This window comes from Xenopus laevis, chromosome 2S (genome assembly GCF_017654675.1).
Source record: "Xenopus laevis strain J_2021 chromosome 2S, Xenopus_laevis_v10.1, whole genome shotgun sequence".
Lineage (NCBI taxonomy): Eukaryota > Metazoa > Chordata > Amphibia > Anura > Pipidae > Xenopus > Xenopus laevis.
In genome coordinates, this window is record NC_054374.1 from 145,378,502 (window position 1) to 145,399,848 (window position 21,347).

The 21,347-nt window shown below is 41.9% G+C and overlaps 1 protein-coding gene across 4 annotated transcripts in view; it reads right to left on the reverse strand.

Moving 5' to 3' along the window:
• Nucleotides 1-21,347, reverse strand: part of fry.S (FRY microtubule binding protein S homeolog) — a 275,333-nt gene that overhangs the window by 162,562 nt on the left and 91,424 nt on the right. For 2 of the 4 annotated variants that reach the window (XM_041584506.1, XM_041584504.1), the window contains exon 1: nt 13,924-14,346. The exons of the other annotated variants lie outside the window; for them this stretch is intronic. In XM_041584506.1, the coding sequence (XP_041440440.1) occupies nt 13,924-13,996 (73 nt within the window). In that variant the 5' untranslated portion in view covers nt 13,997-14,346. Of the gene's footprint in view, nt 1-13,923; nt 14,347-21,347 lie in introns of those variants that run through there. 4 annotated transcript variants of the gene reach the window in all.

Here is a 21,347-nt window from a genome sequence, read left to right on the forward strand (position 1 = left end):
TATTGTATATTAAAGAAATGTCCAATAATGTTTTGATTATTTCCTCAAGGCCAGTTATCCAAAGGTTTAGGGTAAATCCATGGTAATACAAATGGTAAAGGGATACTGTCATGGGAACATTTTTTAGTTAATAGTGCTGCTCCAGCAGAATTCTGCACTGAAATCTGTTTCTCAAAAGGGCAAACAGATTTTTTAATATTTAATTTTGAAATCTGACATGGGGCTAGACATATTGTCAGTTTCCCAGCTGTCCCCAGTCATGTGACTTGTGCTCTGATAAACTTCAATCACACTTTACTGCTGTACTGCAAGTTAGAGTGATATCACCCCCCTCCCTCCACCCCACAGCAGCCTAACAAAAGAGCAATGGGAAGGTAACCAGATAACAGCTCCCTAACACAAGATAACAGCTGCCTGGTAGATCTAAGAACAACACTCAATAGTAAACCCACTGCGACACATTCAGTTACATTGAGTAGGAGAAACAACAGCCTGCCAGAACGCAGTTCCATCCTAAAGTGCTGGCTCTTTCTGAAATCACACTTGCTGGTTCAGGAATGAAATTTTATATTGTAGAGTGAATTATTTGCAGTGTAATTTATGAATAAAAATGACATCATAAAAATCATGACAGAATCCCTTTAAGACCATGGGGTAAATTTGGCAAGGCCACATAGTTGGGGGCCAATGCAGATCCATCATCTGTTTACATGGCACCTATTGCCCAACAGAGTAAGTTCTGGACAATAAATATGTGCCCAGAGGAGCCCAATGTGGAGGCAGAGAATGTTTATATGAGATACTACTTTACTTTTGGTTTCAGTTTATGGAAAGCTTTCAACATGACTGAATTCCCAAGAGATTCATTGCTCAAGAACTGATATATGCAAAAAACGCATAATACATCTCTAAAAAGCAGTCTAATCCCTGTCCAATATGGTTGGTTGAGGGCCCACTTAGTGGCTGAGCTGGATCCTTGGAAGATATGCCATTCAATAAGCGGTAATTCGCTCCCTTACGCCTGGTGAAGTTGCGCTCTGGCGAATGGACGTAACTACGCAAATTCACTAAGATGTGGATTTTACTGATGGTTACCTTTTGCGCCAGATTTGCCTTCGCCTCCTCAGACCAGGCGAAGTGAAATAGAGTAGATAGAAGTTCCTCAAAAAAGTTGAAAATTTCTCTAAGTCCCAAAAAACGCTGGCAACTTTTCCGTTTTTCAAGGTGATAGGCTGCAAAAGATCGTAAATTTATTTTTGGGGTAACCGGCTTTGTTGCAATATATACGTCCATTGAAATTTAACTTCCCGACGTATGCAAATTAGCCAACGCTAGCGCAACTTCGCTTCGCTTGGTGCAGTAATGCTAGCGCAACTTCGCCAGCGTTCGGGCGCCCTGGACGCAATTTCGGATTTTAGTGAATTAGCGTTGTCTGGGCAAATTTACACCTGTCAAAGTACTATGATGTGAGCGAAGCGGACGATAGCACAAATTTGGCGCTTAGTGAATCTGCCACTAAATATCATACAAAGACAATGTCATGATGATGTAGAAAAAGGTTTAATTTCTGGTGTCAATATCTCTTTAAATATCAACATAGTTTGCATGGGTAAGAAGAATTTTATCATAATAGAAGCCGACTATGAATCAGGAAAAAATCCATGTTGTGTTATTCTACTTCCCTGTACAAACAGAGCTGGCTTAGTGGCTTGTAGCCAGCAGATACGCAAGCTATAAAATCAAAATGCCAAAAGATTAATGGAAGCTCTGCAAGGCACTCACTTTGGCTAGAGCCTGAGATCCAGGAGGCCCAAGTCCCTTTATCAGGCTACATTTTATAATAATCATTATATAAATAAGTCTTTTTTTAGCTGTCTGTATTTAAATCAAATTCTTATGAGAAACTGACATAGAAATTGGGCAGCTATTAAATGAACTGTTTGGGTGGACACTACAGGGGCCAGACACTGTCAACTGACCTATTGAGGTTTCCTGACCAACAGTCTATAAACAAAGCCTATGAATGACTCTACAGCCACTACACCCCAGCTACAGATGGATGGACTCGGGGTAATACCCCAATATTATAGCTTTCTAATTCTCATGGATTGCCAATCAGTTGCACTACAAAATACATGTGTTTGCTATTAGAAGGGACCCAGTAACTTATGCTATAGATCAGTGACCAACCCCTTGGATGTTGCTCCCAGTAGCCTCAAGGCTGGTGCTTATTTTTTAATTCCTGCTTTGGAGACACATTTTGGTTGTATAAAACCATTTGTACTGCTAAACAGAGCCTCCTGCCTCTACAACTAAATGGCCAAACACACCACTTATTTTGTACCATCCAATAACATATTTCATGCTTGTGTTGCTCCCCAACTCTTTTTACACCTGAATGTGGCTCACAGCTACTCTACAGATGCCATATCATAATCACTATTCCCCATACTGGATAAGCTCTGATTGTGGGTGGTGCCTCTGTGATTTGGGGGCTGGAACAAAATGGAAGAGGTTTATTACAGGGATATTTCTATTAAACACAACACTATACATGGCCCTAGCCATTGGGGTCAAGAACACTCTAAAAACAGTTAAAGGGGAAATAAAAATTTTATTAAGAGGCCCACATAACACAGAAACCCCTAATATTCCCATCACAGTTGCCTGTTTCTTCAAAAAGTATGAATAAATACCATTTCTATGCTGAAATCCAGCTGTTTAACAGTTCTATTCTTTCTGTATCATTTGAAATCCTGGCAGGGAAGGAGGGACTAAACACTGATGTTACAAATTGTAACAACTTCTCCACAGCTTACAGACAGCATGCAGGAACTACATAACCCACAATGCATTGCACTGTGATGTTCCTTTCCTTATTGAAATCACGTGTGCAGGGAATTGTGGGGTTTGAAGGATGCAGGCTGAGGACAGTTGGCTGTTGATAAAAAGTAACAGTAGTCAGGCAGCTCAGCAAGGTAGTCGGACAGATCAGCAGGAGAGCAGGGGGCTAGGCTTAGGGAACTGTTCCAAACCATTAAAAATCATGAAAAGTCTGCATATTTTTTAATTGATGTATATTGCAAAGTTGGTTGAAATTGTGTTTACTTTCAAAAAGCTTAAGTTGTGTTTTCGTGGAGTTCTCCTTTAATGGAACTGAACTCCAGTGTTAAATATGTATTTGGTCTTAATACTGTTAAAAGATATGTGCTGGCAGATTTGATAGTTTGACTGTTACTGGTCAGAACAACAGCCCCCCTCCCCAGTATCTACAATGGAACAACATGTGCTCTGCATAATACTCAATATTTGTGCTACCAAAGCCTTAGTGAAAGAGTCAGCTGGTAGTTAGTACTGCTAGTAAGTAACCCACATTCCTTACTGACTGCTGCCCACCTATACAATCCATCTCTGCAGCTTCTGCTGCTCAGAGTGGTGCAGGAACAGGTATGGGACCTGTTATCCAGAATGCTTGGCGAAGAAAAAACACACCGGCACACGAGGGATGTAATTGCAGGGAAACATTTGCCAAAACTTTTTACTGCGAAAAGTGCAAATGCACGCAGTAAAAAGTTTTGGCAAGGGTTTCCCTGCAATTATATCCCTCGTGTGCCGGTGTGTTTTTTCTTTGCTGGATTTCGGAGGTTGCCGTATCCTCCAAACACTGGGCACCGGGGTAAGCTGGCTATCTGAATAAAGGGTGAGCGAGTGGCTACCTAGTACGTGTATCCAGAATGCTTGGGACATGGGGTTTTCTGGATAAGGGATCTTTCTGTAATTTGAACCTTTATACCTTAAGTCTACTAGAAAATCATGTAAACATTGTATAAACCCAATAGGCTGGTTCGGCTTCCAATAAGGATTAATTATATCTTAGTTGGAATCAAGTACAAGTTACTGTTTTGTTATTACAAAGAAAAGGGAAATCATTTTTAAAAATGTGGATTGTTTGGATAAAATGGAGTCTATGGTAGATAGCCTTTCCATAATTCAGAGCTTTCTAGATAATGGGTTTCGAGATAACAGATTCCAAACCTGCACATGAAAGGTGAGTGCACGTCTGCTCTGGTGTTTAGGCAGCAGCTAGTGCCCATCATCCAGTGTGCAATAACATGCAATGCTCTCCCAGGTATTATTACTGGAAAATTACAGGTTAGCAGATGAATATTTACTGCAGAAACAAATCAGGTGTGACTGTTATATACCTTGGCTCCTGCCACCAACAAGTTATTCCTTCTGGCAATTATTTGAAGCCAGACAGACTAGCATTCAATGGGGAGAGAAAACGACATTATCCAGCTGGCTCAGCTGCATTTCCAAAACTCCCTTCTTGTTGTTTACCTTTGAACTAACTTTTAATATGGTGTGGAGAATGGTATTCTGAAACAATAAACAATTGGTCTTCATTTTTTATTATTTGACATTTTTGAATGATTTCGTTTTTTCTATGTAGCAGCTCTCCATTTTGGAATTTCAGCAGCATCCTAATTGCAAATTCCCCTAGCAACCAGGCATTAATTTGAATGGGACAGTAATATGAATAGAAGAGGGCCTGAATAGAAAAGTCATAAAAAGTAAAAGTAACTATACAATTGTAGCCACACAGTGGCCAGGGACAGTGGCCCCTTTTTAAAGTGGACCTGTCACCTAGACACAAAAATCTGTATAATAAAAGTCCTTTTCAAATTAAACATGAAATACAATTTCTATTTTTTATTAAAGCATGCATAGCAGAAGTAAGCTCATTTAAAAATTTCAGCTGTCAATCAAATATTGTTTGCACCTCCTCTATGCTTTAGGCATAGAGGCGGGGCAGGCAATTACTTTCACTTTCCATTCAGCACTTCCTAGATGTCACTGCTCCCCACACATTCCCCCAGTTCTCTTTACCATTTAATTGTGTAACCAGGGCATGGGGATGGACATCAGGTCCCCCATTCTGGTGCACAAACAAGATTCTGAGATGATACAAGGCTTGTCTTAATAACAGTGTCCACAAAATGGCTCCTGCCTGCTTGTTATAACTATGAATTCCCAGACTGATGGAAATAATATTCAAATAATGTATATAGTGTGATTTTGAATATTTTTTTTTGGGCTGACTGGTCCCCTTTAAAAGCTGGAAAAAGATAGAAGAAGAAAGCAAATAGTTCAAAAACTATAGAGATGCAAAATGTAGAGCAATTTAAAAGTTGCTTAGAATTAGCCATTTTATAATATCCAAAGTGTTAACTTAAATGAGAACTAAAACTTAAAAATGAATATTGCTAAAACTGCCATATTTTATAAACTGAATTTATTGCACCAGCCTAAAGTTTCAGCTTGTCAATAGCAGCAATGATTCAGGACATCAAACTTGTCACAGGGGGTCACCATCTTGGAAAGTGTCTGTGACACTCACATGCTCAGTGGGCTCTGAGCAGCCGTTGAGAAGCTAAGCTTAGGGGTCGTCACTAATTATCAAGCAGAAAATGAGGTTGGTCTGTAATATAAGCTGATGCTACATGTTTGCTGATTATTAAATTATGATGCTAATTGCACTGGTTTCTGTGCTGCCATGTAGTAATTATCTGTATTAATTACTAATTGGCCTTATATTGTGACATTTCTACTGTGTACTGTTTATTGTGAGTGGGTCCCTAAGCTCAGTAAGTGACAGCAGCACAGAGCATGTGCAGTGAATCAGCAGAAAAGAAGATGGAGAGCTACTGGGGCATCTTTGGAGACACAGATCTTTACTGCTAAAGGGCTGTGGTTGCCTTGAGCTGGTACAGAAGCCCAATACATAATGTACAAGATTTCTAGCTACTTTTTTTGTTAAGCTTTAGTTCTCCTTTAAAGGTAAACCAAACCTTTTATATTAAGTTAATTTCAGCCCTTACTTACTTGTGGATATCTTATTCAACCAAAGCTTGGCCAACAGGCTTTTCCCAATAGCCAGCAGACCAATCAAGGGAGATCATATGGGACATAAGTACAGAGTCCAGGCAGGCCCTTTTTGGCTTCAACACTGTCTAGAAACACCCAGGGATCCCAGCTCAGCAGAAAAACCATGTATTTCAAGTTCTCTTTCCGTTATTACAATCTATGCTTTGTAACTAGCTCAGGGCAGGGGCAAGTCAACCTTATCGGTTTGCCTACATTTGACCTAGGTAGCCTTCTATTTTCTTTGCCATCAGCCTCCATTTGTTTAAGACAGATAAAGCACACACTTAATATGCTCCCAAGAGGCAAACCAACAAATCACTTTCATTATGGATTTGCTTAAAGGAATCAAGTGGCCAGCGCAGACATAGGGCAGCAAACACAATGGGATAACATATGAATATGAGAGAGCCTTGAAAGACACCTATATTGATTTTTCCAGCTATTTTACACCTAGTTGAGTCTATGCAGTTTTCACGTCAAATGCAAAAAATTCGGGTTTTTTGCTCGATAATCTGAAAAAACCTATGGTTTTTCCAAATCCGATTTTTTTGGAGTTGTTTTATTGATAAATGAGGGCAAATCGTGAATTCTAGTTTTGTCTGACTTTGTTTTATTTAAAAAATCAGAAAAATTCAGATTTTGATAATAATAATAACCCCCTAAATAAACCCAGTAGTCTTGTTTTGCCTCCAATAAGGATTACAAATATTTTAGTTTGGATCAAGCATAAGGTACTGTTTTATTATTACAGAGAAAAGGGGGGGGGGGATTATTTGGATGAAATGAATCTTATGGGAGAGGACCATTCCATAATTTGGAGCTTTCTAGATAACGGGTTTCCAGATAACGCATATCATACCTGTATATATATTTTAAGGATTCCCCGAATCCACTATTTTGGATTTGGCCGAACCCCCGAATCCTTCGAGAAAGATTCAGCCGAATTCAGGCAAAAACTGAATCCGAATTAGCATATGCAAATTAGGGGTGGGAAAGGAAAACATTTTTACTTCCTTGTTTTGTGACAAAACGTCATGCGATTTCCCTCCCCCTGATTTGCATATGCACATTAGGATTCTGATTCGCTTCGGCCGGGCAGAAGGATTCGGCCGAATCCAAATCCTGCTGAAAAGGGCCAAATCCCGAACCAAATCCTGGATTCGGTGCATACCCTAAAATATATATAATTTTACCCCAACCCATGTAAAGTTTTTTAACTACCTGGTCAAAGATCGAAGTTTCTTGTGCTGGTGGCAAGGAATTAAAAGGAAAATATTTCTATTTACATGCAAGTGTTTACCACCAGCTTTTCTTATATAGACCTATATATGAGTTTTTTATGGGGGACCAAACCACACTAATTACACCTCTGCTATTTTGTAAACTTTTACTACATTGTCCTGCCTTAATACTGTAGATCAGGACTGGCCAGCCTGCAGTCATCCAGCTGTTTTGGTTCAGACTAGACTTTGTTCTTTGGAATAGTCGCCTCCTTTCGATCTGTGGCCCTAGTCCAATGCACAGTTACAGCCAGGAGCGACGACTACGGAACATTAAATATACACTGACAGAACTGTACAGGGCACAATTGTCTGCCGAGTATAATGACCTACACTATTGAGTGGGGCTGTGTATCTGCTGTTCCCACACCCATGAGTTTTGGATGAGTTTTGGATACACAGAAAGCAGATGAAAACCGGAAAAAAAAAAATTCTTGAGTAAAACTGCAGTCTGTTGACACATATGTAATTCAGCACTAATAGGCGACAATCATGAATCAAGAAGAACTCTGCAGCCGGATTGTTAACAGCCCTAATGTCTCATGGGGGAAGCAGTGGAAAATACATCATGCAGAATGAATGACTTTGCTGTTTTCTCCCATAATGGCACATATATCCTTATGAAAGGTAAAGTAAAAGGTGCAACTGTGTTACTATAACTAACTACAGGGTCTTACTTGGAGTGCCAAATATTAGGCACCCACAAGTGATTGTATTGACTTACCTGAAACCCTGGGCCGGTGCTCCTATCTACAGAAAACTGCACCGGCCCGGAGTTATACCAGTGAGCACCAAGGAGCGATCCTCTTGCGGCTTCTTCTTACTTCAAATTTCCAGGGGCAAACGAATGTGCAGTTGAATGAAATAGGCAACTTTTTAGTTAAAGTTCGGCTTTTCGTTCTACTGCGCAGCCGCGCGAAGGAAAAAGAAAGCCGGAAGAGGATCGCTCCATGGTGCTCACTGATATAACCCCGGGCTAGTGCAGTTTTCTGCTGATAGGAGCACCAACCTGGGGTTTCAGGTAAGTCAATACAATCACTTGGGGTGCCTAACATTTGCCACCCCCAAGTGTACAACGCTTTTCCTTTTACTTTAATACAAATGCTTCTAATATCTAAATGGGGTTATGTAATAAAAAGCACTACGTTTGCCCAGGGACAGTAAGTTATAGCAGCCAGTCAGCAGGTAGAATTTACTGGTCACCTGTTTAAAAACAAATATCTTATTAGTTGCTATGGGTTACTGCTACTGGGCAAACATAGTGCATTTTATTCCACATGGGGGAAAGACTTCTAATTTATAGAGACTGATATAAAGTACCAGTCTGATTAAATTCTCTGCACCTCTGATGGCTAAAACCATGGAACAACGGCATTAAAAAGAGAAAGAACCGAAGCAATAATTACGGAGTTATTTATTTATCATGTTATTGATTTTACTGTTAAATATGTAGAACATGGATAACCTATAATTGGTTACTATGCCTAGTAAAGATTTGATTGGTTAGTTGCAGGAAGGGGGGGTTGGAAGATTGCCGGCCGTACGAGAATCATTTAATGGATGTGGAAAATGAAAAAAACAAATAAAAGAGTTGTCAGCCAGGTAGTACATGCTATTTATAGGCAGCAAGCTGTACTGTTTCTTGTTCTTGTTGTACTTGTTCTGTTCTTGTAAACAGCACCTTGCTTAGAATCCCCTATAAGGGTAAACTAAAAATGTCTGCTCTGTACCCACAATCCTCAGCTACTTCAAGAGGGTTTGATGTTTATTAGAGCTAAAGAGGCCTATGGACAGGCCAGGGCTCATAAAATCCTTTGGAGGGACACAGCTTCTCCACTTGACCCTAAGTGGCCAGCCCTGCCTAACCATAAAGGGATATTGTCATGGGAATTTTTTTTAATGCATAAGTTAATAGTTCAGCTCCAGCAGAATTCTGAACTGAAATCTGTTCTTCAAAAGAGCAAACAGATTTTTTTTATATTTAATTTTGAAATATGACATGGGGCTAGACATATTGTCAGTTTCCCAGCTGCTCTCAGCCATGTGACTCGTGCCTTTAGTCACTCTTTACTGCTGTACTGCAAGTTGGAGTGATATCACCCCCCCTTCCTCCCAGCAAGCTAACAACAGAACAATGGGAAGGTAACCAGATAGCAGCTCCCTAACACAAGATAACAGCTGCCTGGTAGATCTAAGAACAACACTCAATAGTAAAATCCAGGTCCTGCTGAGACACCTTCAGTTACACTGAGTAGGAAAAAACAACAGCCTGACAGAAAGCAGTTCCATCCTAAAGTGCTGGCTCTTACTGAAAGCACATGACCAGGCAAAATGACCTGAGATGGCTGCCTACACACCAGTGTTATAACTAAAAAAAATACACTTGCTGGTTAGGAATGACATTTTATATTGTAGAGTGAATTATTTGCAGTGTAAGCACTATAATTTACAAATAAAAATGACAATGTAAAAATCATGTCAGAATCCCTTTAAATCCAGAGGCTTCTGAGAGGGACATATTGAACAGGACCATATTTACCTCCTGTATCAGATGATGTTGCAATGTATCTGTTCAATGTTTCTGTTGTACTGTGCTGCAGAATATATTGGAGTTTTATATAATATTAGGTGTCTGATGTTGGTGAAAGCTTTATTTAAGCCACATAACTTGATATCAATAAATGTACCTTTGCCGTGTTTATGCAATTTAAGACAAAACACTAGCCCTGGCAATAAAGGATTTTTCATAATAGACAACTCAAACTTCAATTTTTAGCTTTCATTCTGAAATACATCCCTACCCAGAGGTCCAGAGGTTAAAATTGTTAGCCTTGTAAATTGTAATTGTTTGCCTTGATTTTTGCATTAATTGGTGAGGCTAGTGAAGTCCACAGATGTGTTTGTGTCTTTCAATGTTAACTTTTCAAGTCAAAAGTGAAACTGTACTACATCACAGCTCTGCATTCTTTTGCCCTTACATGATGATGAACAGAGAAGTCTATGAAATATAATTACAAGTAAAACATTCCCAACACAGAAAACAAGCCCTGTCTGAAATCTGGGCAGTAGAAACATGGGAGAAAGTCACAAGGCATTTCCTAATCACAAAATAGTAGATATATTTTTTTTATATAGAGTGGAACACAAGTGAATGTTTGTGGGTATGGGTCCTGGGAAAAGGAAGCACGATGCAGTTGCTTGCTACATTTTAACAGACTAAACATGAAATGATGAATAATGGCACCCAACAAAGTTGTCTTTTGGGGGGGGGGTTGTCCAACCAGGGCTTACTGCCATAGTATGGCTCTATAGAACATCAATTGTACATAAATACACTATACACCCTTTGGGATAGCAGGTATAGTAGGGAGAGATGGTATCTATAGTAGTAGTAAGATAATAGTCTCTGGAAAGGGACTGTGGCTGTGGGATAGTAGGTATAGTAGAGAGAGAGATGATGCCTATAGTAGCAGTGGGATAATAATCTCTGAGAGGGACTGTGGCTTTGGGATAGCAGGTATAGTAGGGAGAGATGGTGCCTATAGTAACAGTGGGGATAATAGTCTCTGGGAAGGGAGTGTGACTGTGGGATAACAGGTATAGTAGGGAGAGATGGTGTCTATAGTAGCAGTGGGATAATAGTCTCTGGGAAGGGACTGTGACATAGCAGGTATAGTAGGGAGAGATGGTGTCTATAGTAACAGTGGGGATAATAGTCTCTGGGAAGGGAGTGTGACTGTGGGATAACAGGTATAGTAGGGAGAGATGGTGTCTATAGTAGCAGTGGGATAATAGTCTCTGGGAAGGGACTGTGACATAGCAGGTATAGTAGGGAGAGATGGTGCCTATAGTAAAAGTGGGATAATAGTCTCTTGGAAGGGACCATGGGGTAAGATGAAGAAACACTTTATACTATATATAGGTTTTGTACAACCAATAGCCCATCAGTTGTTGGTGCATATACTAGCAGATGCCTGCCAGGGGGTGCTAAGCTAAAAAGGGGACCCTCTGTCCTTCCTCATGCCACAAGCAGAAAAAAAAAGTCCTAAATTCACAGATTTTAAAACACTGTTTTAATCTGATTTGTATAATGATAAGTGATCCCTTATCAAGTGTATTAATCAATAAATCAAAGGTCTCTAGATTAGACAGTACAATATAAAAATGTAGTTAGAATGATGTACATTGCTTCCAGGCTCTCATTATCTCCAGCTGCATCCCAGTTGTTGTTCCAGCTAGCAAAGTAGTGAAGGCGTCCCACACACAGGGATTATTATTATTATCATTATTATTAACATGTATTTATAGAGCACCAACATATTACACAGCGTTGAGATTACTTGGAGGTGGCTGCTGATGTTCCCTAGGTATCTGGAATGGTATTACATGGTAAAACAATTTGTAGAATTTGTAGAACAGGAACCGCACCGTGCATAAAGTGAAAACGCTTTGGGCAGTCAAGCTCCCTTTGTAAGACTGACCCATCTGAGGAAGGGTGGCGTGACTGCCCAAAATGTTATCGCTTTACACACTCTCTTTACTTTATTTTCACTTTAAGCTGTGTGGGCAGTTCCTGTTCTACACATTTTTCCTGCTAGCAGGGCATGCTGGGAGTAGTAGTTAAAGAACTGCTGGAGGGCTGTCGGTTTTACATTCACATTCTACAAAAACAGTCCAGTTTGGACAATTTCTATGTATTAACAAAACTAACACTTGCCAGGAAATAAAAAATGCTGCAACTCTGTTCATAGCAATGTCATGCCCTGAATGACCCTCATTCGTAGCTCTTTTCTGTTGCAGCCCAGAGGCAGGGCCCTGAGTTGTCTCACATGTATGGACAAAATGCAATTCTAAAACTAGCCACCCATAGCTTACATCATCATCACTCATCTTTATATATATATATATATATATATATATATATATATATATATATATATATATATATATATATATATATATATGTATATATTCAGTATTATATAATGAAATGCAGAATTAGCTGCTCAGTAGTCACATTCAGTTGTTAGGTCGGAACTCCTTGGCCAACACAGCTCTGGACAATGTACTTAACCCAATTTAAATTGCTTGCTTAATGCATATTAGGTTGCCTATGCTCGGAACATGCTGCTCATCATGTTTGTTTGTTTCCTTTGACTAGCCCATCCCTGTCTTACTAGTCACCAATCAAATAATGTCACCCAGGGGTGCCGCTCTGCCCTCCAGCTCTTCAAAGTACCAGCACCCACCAAAACTTAATAAACTGGTAGAACTTAACTTCTAAAGGGGGGGGGGTCACAGGTTAAAAATAATCAAATTATGTTATGGTATTATTACAAGGCTCTCCCTGGCATCACATAAGGCTCCCCCTGGCACCACATAAGGCTCTCCCTGGCATCACATAAGGCTCTCCCTTGTTTCATATAAGGCTCTCCCTGGCATCATATAAGGCTCTCCCTGGCATCACATAAGGCTCCCCCTGGCACCACATAAGGCTCCCCCTGGCACCACATAAGGCTCTCCCTGGCATCACATAAGGCTCTCCCTTGTTTCATATAAGGCTCTCCCTGGCATCATATAAGGCTCTCCCTGGCATCATCTAAGGCTCTCCCTGGCATCACATAAGGCTCTCCCTGGCATCATATAAGGCTCTCCCTGGCATCACATAAGGCTCTCCCTGGCATCACATAAGGCTCTCCCTGGCATCATATAAGGCTCTGCCTGGCATCACATAAGGCTCTCCCTGGCATCATATAAGGCTCTCCCTGGCATCATATAAGGCTCTCCCTGGCATCACATAAGGCTCTCCCTGGCGTCACATAAGGCTCTCCCTGGCATCATATAAGGCTCTCCCTGGCATCACATAAGGCTCTCCCTGGCATCATATAAGGTTCTCCATTGCATCATATAACACTCTCCCTGGCATCATATAAGGCTCTCCCTGGCATCATATAAGGCTCTCGATGGCATTATATAAGGCTCTCCCTGGCATCATATAAGGCTCTCCCTGACATCATATAAGGCTCTCGATGGCATCATATAAGGCTCTCCCTGGCATCATATAAGGCTCTCGATGGCATTATATAAGGCTCTCCCTGGCATCATATAAGGTTCTACCTGGCACCCCCACTTTAGAAGGTACACAAAGTATCCAGGGGGTGAACTGATCCAAAATCACTAAGAATAAGTCTAATAGTCTTATCACAATGATATAAGTGCTAAATCCCTGGCTAGAAACACTTCAGTGGGCACAGCTCAGTGCCATGATATCCCTGACTTGTTATATGGCAACAGATACAATAACAACTGCACCCTGCTACACAATCTATGCCCAAACCCTTCCAATACTGAATGACACACTACTACAAGTGAACGCTGTGTTTATTTGAGAACACAAGGACAGACACGAGGATTAAATGAATGATCCAAGCAGGAGATTCTGGGCAAAACACAATACAAAAAGGGTAGCTTATTACCCAAGGCAGGTAAAAAAGTACAATGACCAATCAGCAATCCCCATTCACCTGTCAAGATCAAGAATAAAAAGACAAGGTAAATGTCTAGGCTGGTTGCTATGGGTTACTGCTTTGTGTTGACTTTTGCATGAAGACTAGTAATTAAGCCCAGTGGCTGACACTGCACAATGAGTCAGGTGCTCAGCTGGGAAGAAGGAAATAAAAGAAATGTCAGGAGCTGGGGTGCCCCTCATACTCACTGTTATTGCTCCAGGATTTCAGTAAATATTTGATGCTGATTTCAAAGAATCCCGAGTCCTGCTGACTGGCCATGTCTTGTATAGGAGCAGCGGGGCAGGTAGACTCACAGACTGGCGGAGGAAATGAAGTCTGCACATCGGCTTCTCCCCTTCCTGGTAGGTAGACACTTCATTAAAAAGGCATGAGATGCTCGTCCTCCGCTCCTCCCTCTGCCGAGGATATTGCTTCTCCCTCACTGCAGACTCTCAATGGGGCAGCCTCTACCATTGCCGGGTACGGAAGGGGATGAAGAGCTCGGCTTATGTGTCCGGACTCCCAGTTTATTGAGCGACTGGATGGGAAGGGGACGGGGCTCCTGCTCACAATGGTTTGTGCGAATCTGTAGACGCTGCTTCAGTTCTATTCCACTGGGGGCTGGGAAACAGACTGGCTGCATTTGCTATAGCGCCTCCTCCTCAATAATATTCCCAGCGCCCGGAATCCACAGCAACATCTCTGCTCCTGCCTTTTCCTCTATGTATCACTCCGGCTCACTCACTGCATCACTCACTGCTTCACTCACTGCTTCACTTGCTTCATCACTCACTGCTTCACTCACTGCATCACTCACTGCTTCACTTGCTTCATCACTCACTGCTGCACTCACTGCTGCACTTGCTTCATCACTCACTGCTTCACTCACTGCATCACTCACTGCTTCACTCACTGCTGCACTCGCTTCATCACTCACTGCATCACTCTGCTTCACTTGCTTCATCACTCACTGCTTCACTCACTGCATCACTCACTGCTGCACTTGCTTCACTACTCACTGCTTCACTCACTGCATCACTCACTGCTGCACTTGCTTCATCACTCACTGCTTCACTCACTGCATCACTCACTGCTTCACTCACTGCTGCACTTGCTTCATCACTCACTGCATCACTCACTGCATCACTCACTGCTTCACTTGCTTCATCACTCACTGCTTCACTCACTGCTGCACTTGCTTCATCACTCACTGCATCACTCACTGCTGCACTTGATTCATCACTCACTGCTTCACTCACTGCATCACTCACTGCTTCACTTGCTTCATCACTCACTGCTTCACTCACTGCTGCACTTGCTTCATCACTCACTGCTTCACTCACTGCTTCACTCACTGCTTCACTCACTGCTTCACTGACTGCTGCACTTGCTTCATCACTCACTGCTTCACTCACTGCATCACTCACTGCTGCACTTGCTTCATCACTCACTGCTTCACTCACCGCATCACTCACTGCTTCACTCGCTTCTTCACTCACTGCATCACTCACTGCTTCACTTGCTTCATCACTCACTGCTTCATCACTGCATCACTCACTGCTTCACTCACTGCTGCACTTGCTTCATCACTCACTGCATCACTCACTGCATCACTCACTGCTTCACTTGCTTCATCACTCACTGCTTCACTCACTGCTGCACTTGCTTCATCACTCACTGCATCACTCACTGCATCACTCACTGCTTTACTTGCTTCATCACTCACTGCTTCACTCACTGCTGCACTTGCTTCATCACTCACTGCATCACTCACTGCTTCACTTGCTTCATCACTCACTGCTTCACTCACTGCTTCACTCACTGCATCACTCACTGTTTCACTCACTGCTGCACTTACTTCATCACTCACGGCATCACTCACTGCATCACTCACGGCATCACTTACTGCTGCATCACTGCATCACTTCCTGCATCACTCACTGCTTCGCTCTCTGCATCACTCACTGCGGTATAGCTGCACCCAGCTCCTACTGACGCGACAATAAATAAACCATCAGTCAGTGGCGGGAGGGAGACAGCACTTGACTCAGGGGTGCTTCGCCAATGAGGCGAGTTGAGGCTGTCGCCTCAGGCGGCAGCACCCCACTAGGTGCCAGGGGGCTGCAAAAATGCTGCTCCTGGTACTTTAAGAGCAAATTTCCAGGGTAGGGGGGGCAGCAGCAACTGCTGGAGGGGCCAGGATCGCCCCTGACTTGACTCTCCCATCCCATTTGCCAACTACTGAGGCTCAGCAGTACCGTGAAAAGCCTGAATGTCACCCAGCCTTTTCATTTATGGGACATTTATTACCTTATTGCATACAAAAAGACTGATATATTTCAATAACACGTATCAGGTAAAGTAGGGAGAGATGGTGCCTATAGTAGCAGTGGGATAATAGTCTCTGGGAAGGGAGTGTGACTGTAGGAGAGCAGGTATAGTAGGGAGAGATGGTGCCTATAGTAACAGTGGGATAATAGTCTCTGGGAAGGGACTGTGACTGTGGGATAGCAGGTATAGTAGGGAGAGATGGTGCCTATAGTAGCAGTGGGATAATAGTCTCTGGGAAGGGAGTGTGACTGTAGGAGAGCAGGTATAGTAGGGAGAGATGGTGCCTATAGTAACAGTGGGATAATAGTCTCTGGGAAGGGAGTGTGACTGTGGGATAGCAGGTATAGTAGGGAGAGATGGTGCCTATAGTAGCAGTGGATAATAGTCTCTGGGAAGGGAGTGTGACTGTGGGATAGCAGGTATAGTAGGGAGAGATGGTTCCTATAGTAACAGTGGGATAAAAGTCTCTGGGAAGGGAGTGTGACTGTGGGATAGCAGGTATAGTAGGGAGAGATGGTTCCTATAGTAACAGTGGGATAATAGTCTCTGGGAAGGGAGTGTGACTGTAGGAGAGCAGGTATAGTAGGGAGAGATGGTGTCTATAGTAACAGTGGGATAACAGTCTCTGGGAAGGGAGTGTGACTGTGGGATGGCAGGTATAGTAGGGAGAGATGGTGTCTATAGTAACAGTGGATAATAGTCTGTGGGAAGGGAGTGTGGCTGTGGTATAGCAGGTATAATAGGGAGAGATGGTGTCTATAGTAACAGTGGATAATAGTCTCTGGAAAGGGAGTGTGGCTGTGGGATAGCAGGTATAGTAGGGAGAGATGGCGCCTATAGTAACAGTGGGATAATAGTCTCTGGGAAGGGACTGTGGCTGTGGGATAGCAGGTATAGTAGGGAGAGATGGTGTCTATAGTAACAGTGGGATAATAGTCTCTGGGAAGGGACTGTGGCTGTGGGATAGCAGGTATAGTAGGGAGAGATGGTGCCTATAGTAACAGTGGGATAATAGTCTCTGGAAAGGGAGAGTGACTGTGGGATAGCAGGTATAGTAGGGAGAGATGGTGCCTATAGTAACAGTGGGAATAATAGTCTCTGGAAAGGGAGTGTGGCTGTGGGATAGCAGGTAAAGTAGGGAGAGATGGTGCCTATAGTAACAGTGGGATAATAGTCTCTGGGAAGGGAGTGTTACTGTGGGATATCAGGTATAGTAGGGAGAGATGGCGCCTATAGTAACAGTGGGATAATAGTCTCTGGAAAGGGAGAGTGACTGTGGGATAGCAGGTATAGTAGGGAGAGATAGTGCCTATAGTAACAGTGGGAATAATAGTCTCTGGAAAGGGAGTGTGGCTGTGGGATAGCAGGTAAAGTAGGGAGAGATGGTGCCTATAGTAACAGTGGGATAATAGTCTCTGGGAAGGGAGTGTGACTGTGGGATATCAGGTATAGTAGGGAGAGATGGCGCCTATAGTAACAGTGGGATAATAGTCTCTGGAAAGGGAGAGTGACTGTGGGATAGCAGGTATAGTAGGGAGAGATGGTGCCTATAGTAACAGTGGGAATAATAGCCTCTGGGAAGGGAGTGTGACTGTGGGATAGCAGGTATAGTAGGGAGAGATGGTGTCTATAGTAACAGTGGGATAATAGTCTCTGGGAAGGGAGTGTGACTGTGGGATAGCAGGTATAGTAGGGAGAGATGGTGCCTATAGTAGCAGTGAGATAATAGTCTCTGCAAAGGGAGAGTGACTGTGGGATAGCAGGTATAGTAGGGAGAGTTGGTGCTTATAGTACTCAGCTACAATAATGATATACAAAGAGGCAATGGAAGTCTATGAGTTACTGGCCCATACCAACTGCAAACTGTTAGATTTCTAAGACACATTTGAGGTGATGTAAAAACATGAGTCTAGCAACAACTAACAAGATGTTTGTTTCCATTATTGTAAATTGGGACTAGTTATTATGGGTTACTGGACGTGGCCCTATATTACATCATAAGCCACTTGACTTGCCGAAGTCCAGTAACAAATAGTGATGGGCGATTTTGGGGCATTTCGCCAAAATATTGGCGAATTTCCAGCGAAATTTTCGAAATGGCAAAAAATTCTCGTTTTTGACGGCGGTGTCCATTTTTTTGGACACCAGCATCTGTTTCCTGGGAAATTGCGCCTGCGTCCAAAAAACGGCCTGAACGCTGGCGAATTTTCGCTGGCCGAATAAATTCACCCATCACTAGTAACAAATGGAAATCAAACCAAAGCGTCCCTGAGTCAGAGACCAGTGATGTGACTTTTGAGCCATTCCTCATTACTAGGAGGTTATGACATTCTAGTGACTCCCTCACATACACACAGACTATATATTGAAGCCCAGAAGGAGGAATCTGTGCCATCAGAAAGCAGCCAACTGACGTGTCCCTCTGAGAGGGAACGGACATGTTCAGCATACAAATTTTGCCTGAAAGTGACCCACAGCTATTCCTGAAAGACATAGATCCAAACTACTTACAATCAATTGAACACGGGTTTCATATTCCATACAAATCTATATCTGGCAGTTAAAATTGATCCATGCAACTGATGATCAATACGTTTATTGCAACACTGCTCTCAATGTATGCAGCAAATGGAGATATTGCAACAGCTGAAGTGCATCTCATACAGAAGGACACTAATATGTACATATCATTTAAAGAATGAGACATTGGTCATGCTATTAAAAGTCTTTCTACATGCAGAATTTTGTTAGATTTTGTTTGTACGGGAATCAGTTATTTGAGTGAGCTCTAATACATCTGCTAGGAAAGGAAGCCCCGCTATAAAATATATTGGACACCCAACTGCTGCATGAAGAGAGAATGAAGCGAAACAGATGCTGAGAGAGGAATAGTGAAGATGAACTTGATTGTTTCAGTAAAAATTCAGAATTTGTTATTTATTGTATTTAGAAAGTTTCTTTTTTTCAATGAGATGAAGCTTATATTAAATTTTCATTTTTGCAATAGTTCCCCTTTAAATATTTTCTCATCGGAGCAGGTGAAGGAGGGGCACATCTCCAGTGCAAAGAGCAAAATTGCGCTTGAAGAGTCGGAATTCCAATTCAAAACCGGAAGCTCGGCTCTTAAAGGAAAACTATACCCCCAAAATGAACACTTAAGCAACAGATAGTTTATATCATATTAAGTGGCATATTTAAGAATCTTACCAAACTGGAATATATAATTAAGTAAATATTGCCCTTTTACATCTCTTGCCTTGAGCCACCATTTCATGATGGTCTGTGTGCTGCCTCAGAGATCACCTGACCAGAAATACTTCAACTCTAACTGTAACAGGAAGAAGTGTGGAAGCAAAAGACACAACTCTGTCTGTTAATTGGCTCATGTGACCTAACATACAGTACAGTGAATCCTACGATCCCAGGGGGCGGCCCTTATTTTTTAAAATGGCAATTTTCTATTTATGATTACCCAATGGCACATACTACTAGAAAAGTATATTATTATGAAAATGGTTCATTTACATGAAGCAGGATTTTACATATGAGCTGTTTTATGCAATATATTTTTATAGAGACCTACATTGTTTGGGGGGTATAGTTTTCCTTTAAAAGGATACGTAAACCTTAAAAATAAGTGAATGTAAAATTGATGAGGGGGCTAGTCTAAGCACTTTTGTAATTTACATTCATTATTTATTTTCCTTTTATTCCAAGATATTAAGGGATACATGTACTGTTAATATGAATGAATTTTGATACAACAGCGCCACCTGCTGGTCAGTTTCCCACCAGTCTGACCATCAAGTAGTCAAGGAAGTTGTCAGGAGAAAGAAAGAGGCTGCACTGATGTTCTTCTGGTTAGGAAAGATTTAAGAAAGGTTTCCAATTTTATTCCTAAGCAGAAGAACATCAGAGCAGTCTCTTTCTTTCTTGGCTAATTGGTGGTCAGACTGGTGGGAAAATGACCAGCAGGTGGCACTGTTGTATCACAATTCGTTCATATTAACAGTACATGTATCACTTAATATCTTGGAATAAAAAGAAAATAAATAATTAATGTAACTTACAAAAGTGCTTAGACTAGCCCCCTCATCAATTTTACATTCACTTGTTTTTAAGGTTTACTTATCCTTTAAAGCTTTTTTCAGCCCATGGCAACTTGCAGGCTGCTACCACCTGAGGTGAGTTTCTCAACTTGCCCAGCAGCGCCTCTGTTTATGCCTAAATCCAAACAAACATTTCAGTGTTATTTTACTCTTTCATCCACACAACACAGCATTTTGGCAGCGCAATCTGTCGCATGTTTAAGTGCAACACGGAGCTCCTTTTTGAGAGCCCAAGTGCTTGTTCTGTGCAGACACACACCCTCGCCAGTCTCTTGTTATTAAATCATCTACAAAGTTTGTATAATCAGTGGGGAGAGTTTATGTTTCTCCTTCTTTGATGTTGTAATTATGTTATGCACTTTCCTCTCTGATAACAGAAGTACATTATAACAGGCCATTCTAGTTCTCAAGGCCTGTAAATTAGAATTAAATGGGCTTTAATATATGTGGTGGCTCCTTTCAATCTTCTGCATGAGTATGATTAACTTCAATAGAAAATATGTATGTACTGCAAGTAAGTCCACGAAAAAGGGTATTGAGGAAGACTGCACACTTTTCTCTTCAACTAAGAACTAATTTGGAGCCATTACAATTTGGGTGTTAAGGTCCCCATACAATGGCTAACATTATTTGGCAGTGTGTGGGGGCCCTCCGACAGGCTTCCCCGATCGATATCTGCCCGAAAATCGTCCTGATGTCAATCGGGCAGGTTTAAAAATTCTTTTAGAATGAGGACAATATTGGTTCATTGATGTGGTCCTCGATCCTACCACCTTTATGATCCGATTGTTGAGCCCACAATTGGATCAGCCAGATATTGGCCACCTCAAAGTGGGCATATAGGGTAGAGATCCACTCTTGGTGACTACGCCAAACAAACGGATCTCTATATGTATGGTCAGTTTAACTCTAGAGGAGGCAGATCCTGAGACTTCTGGGGGCCCTAGGCTCTACATGGGACGAGGGTTGCCATCTTGTCAAAAATTATTTGGAAGCAGGTTGTTTGTGGTGACAAAAGGGGTCAGGTTGTGATGTAAAGAGGCAGGCCATGCTGTAAATGGGGCGGGGTTATAATGCAAACAGGAGGATAATAAAATCGGGCAGACCGCTGGCACAATGGAGGAGTGAGGAGAGATCATGGAGTAAAAGGTAAGATGGGGTAGACCAGGGGCAAGTAGGCAGGTCAAATA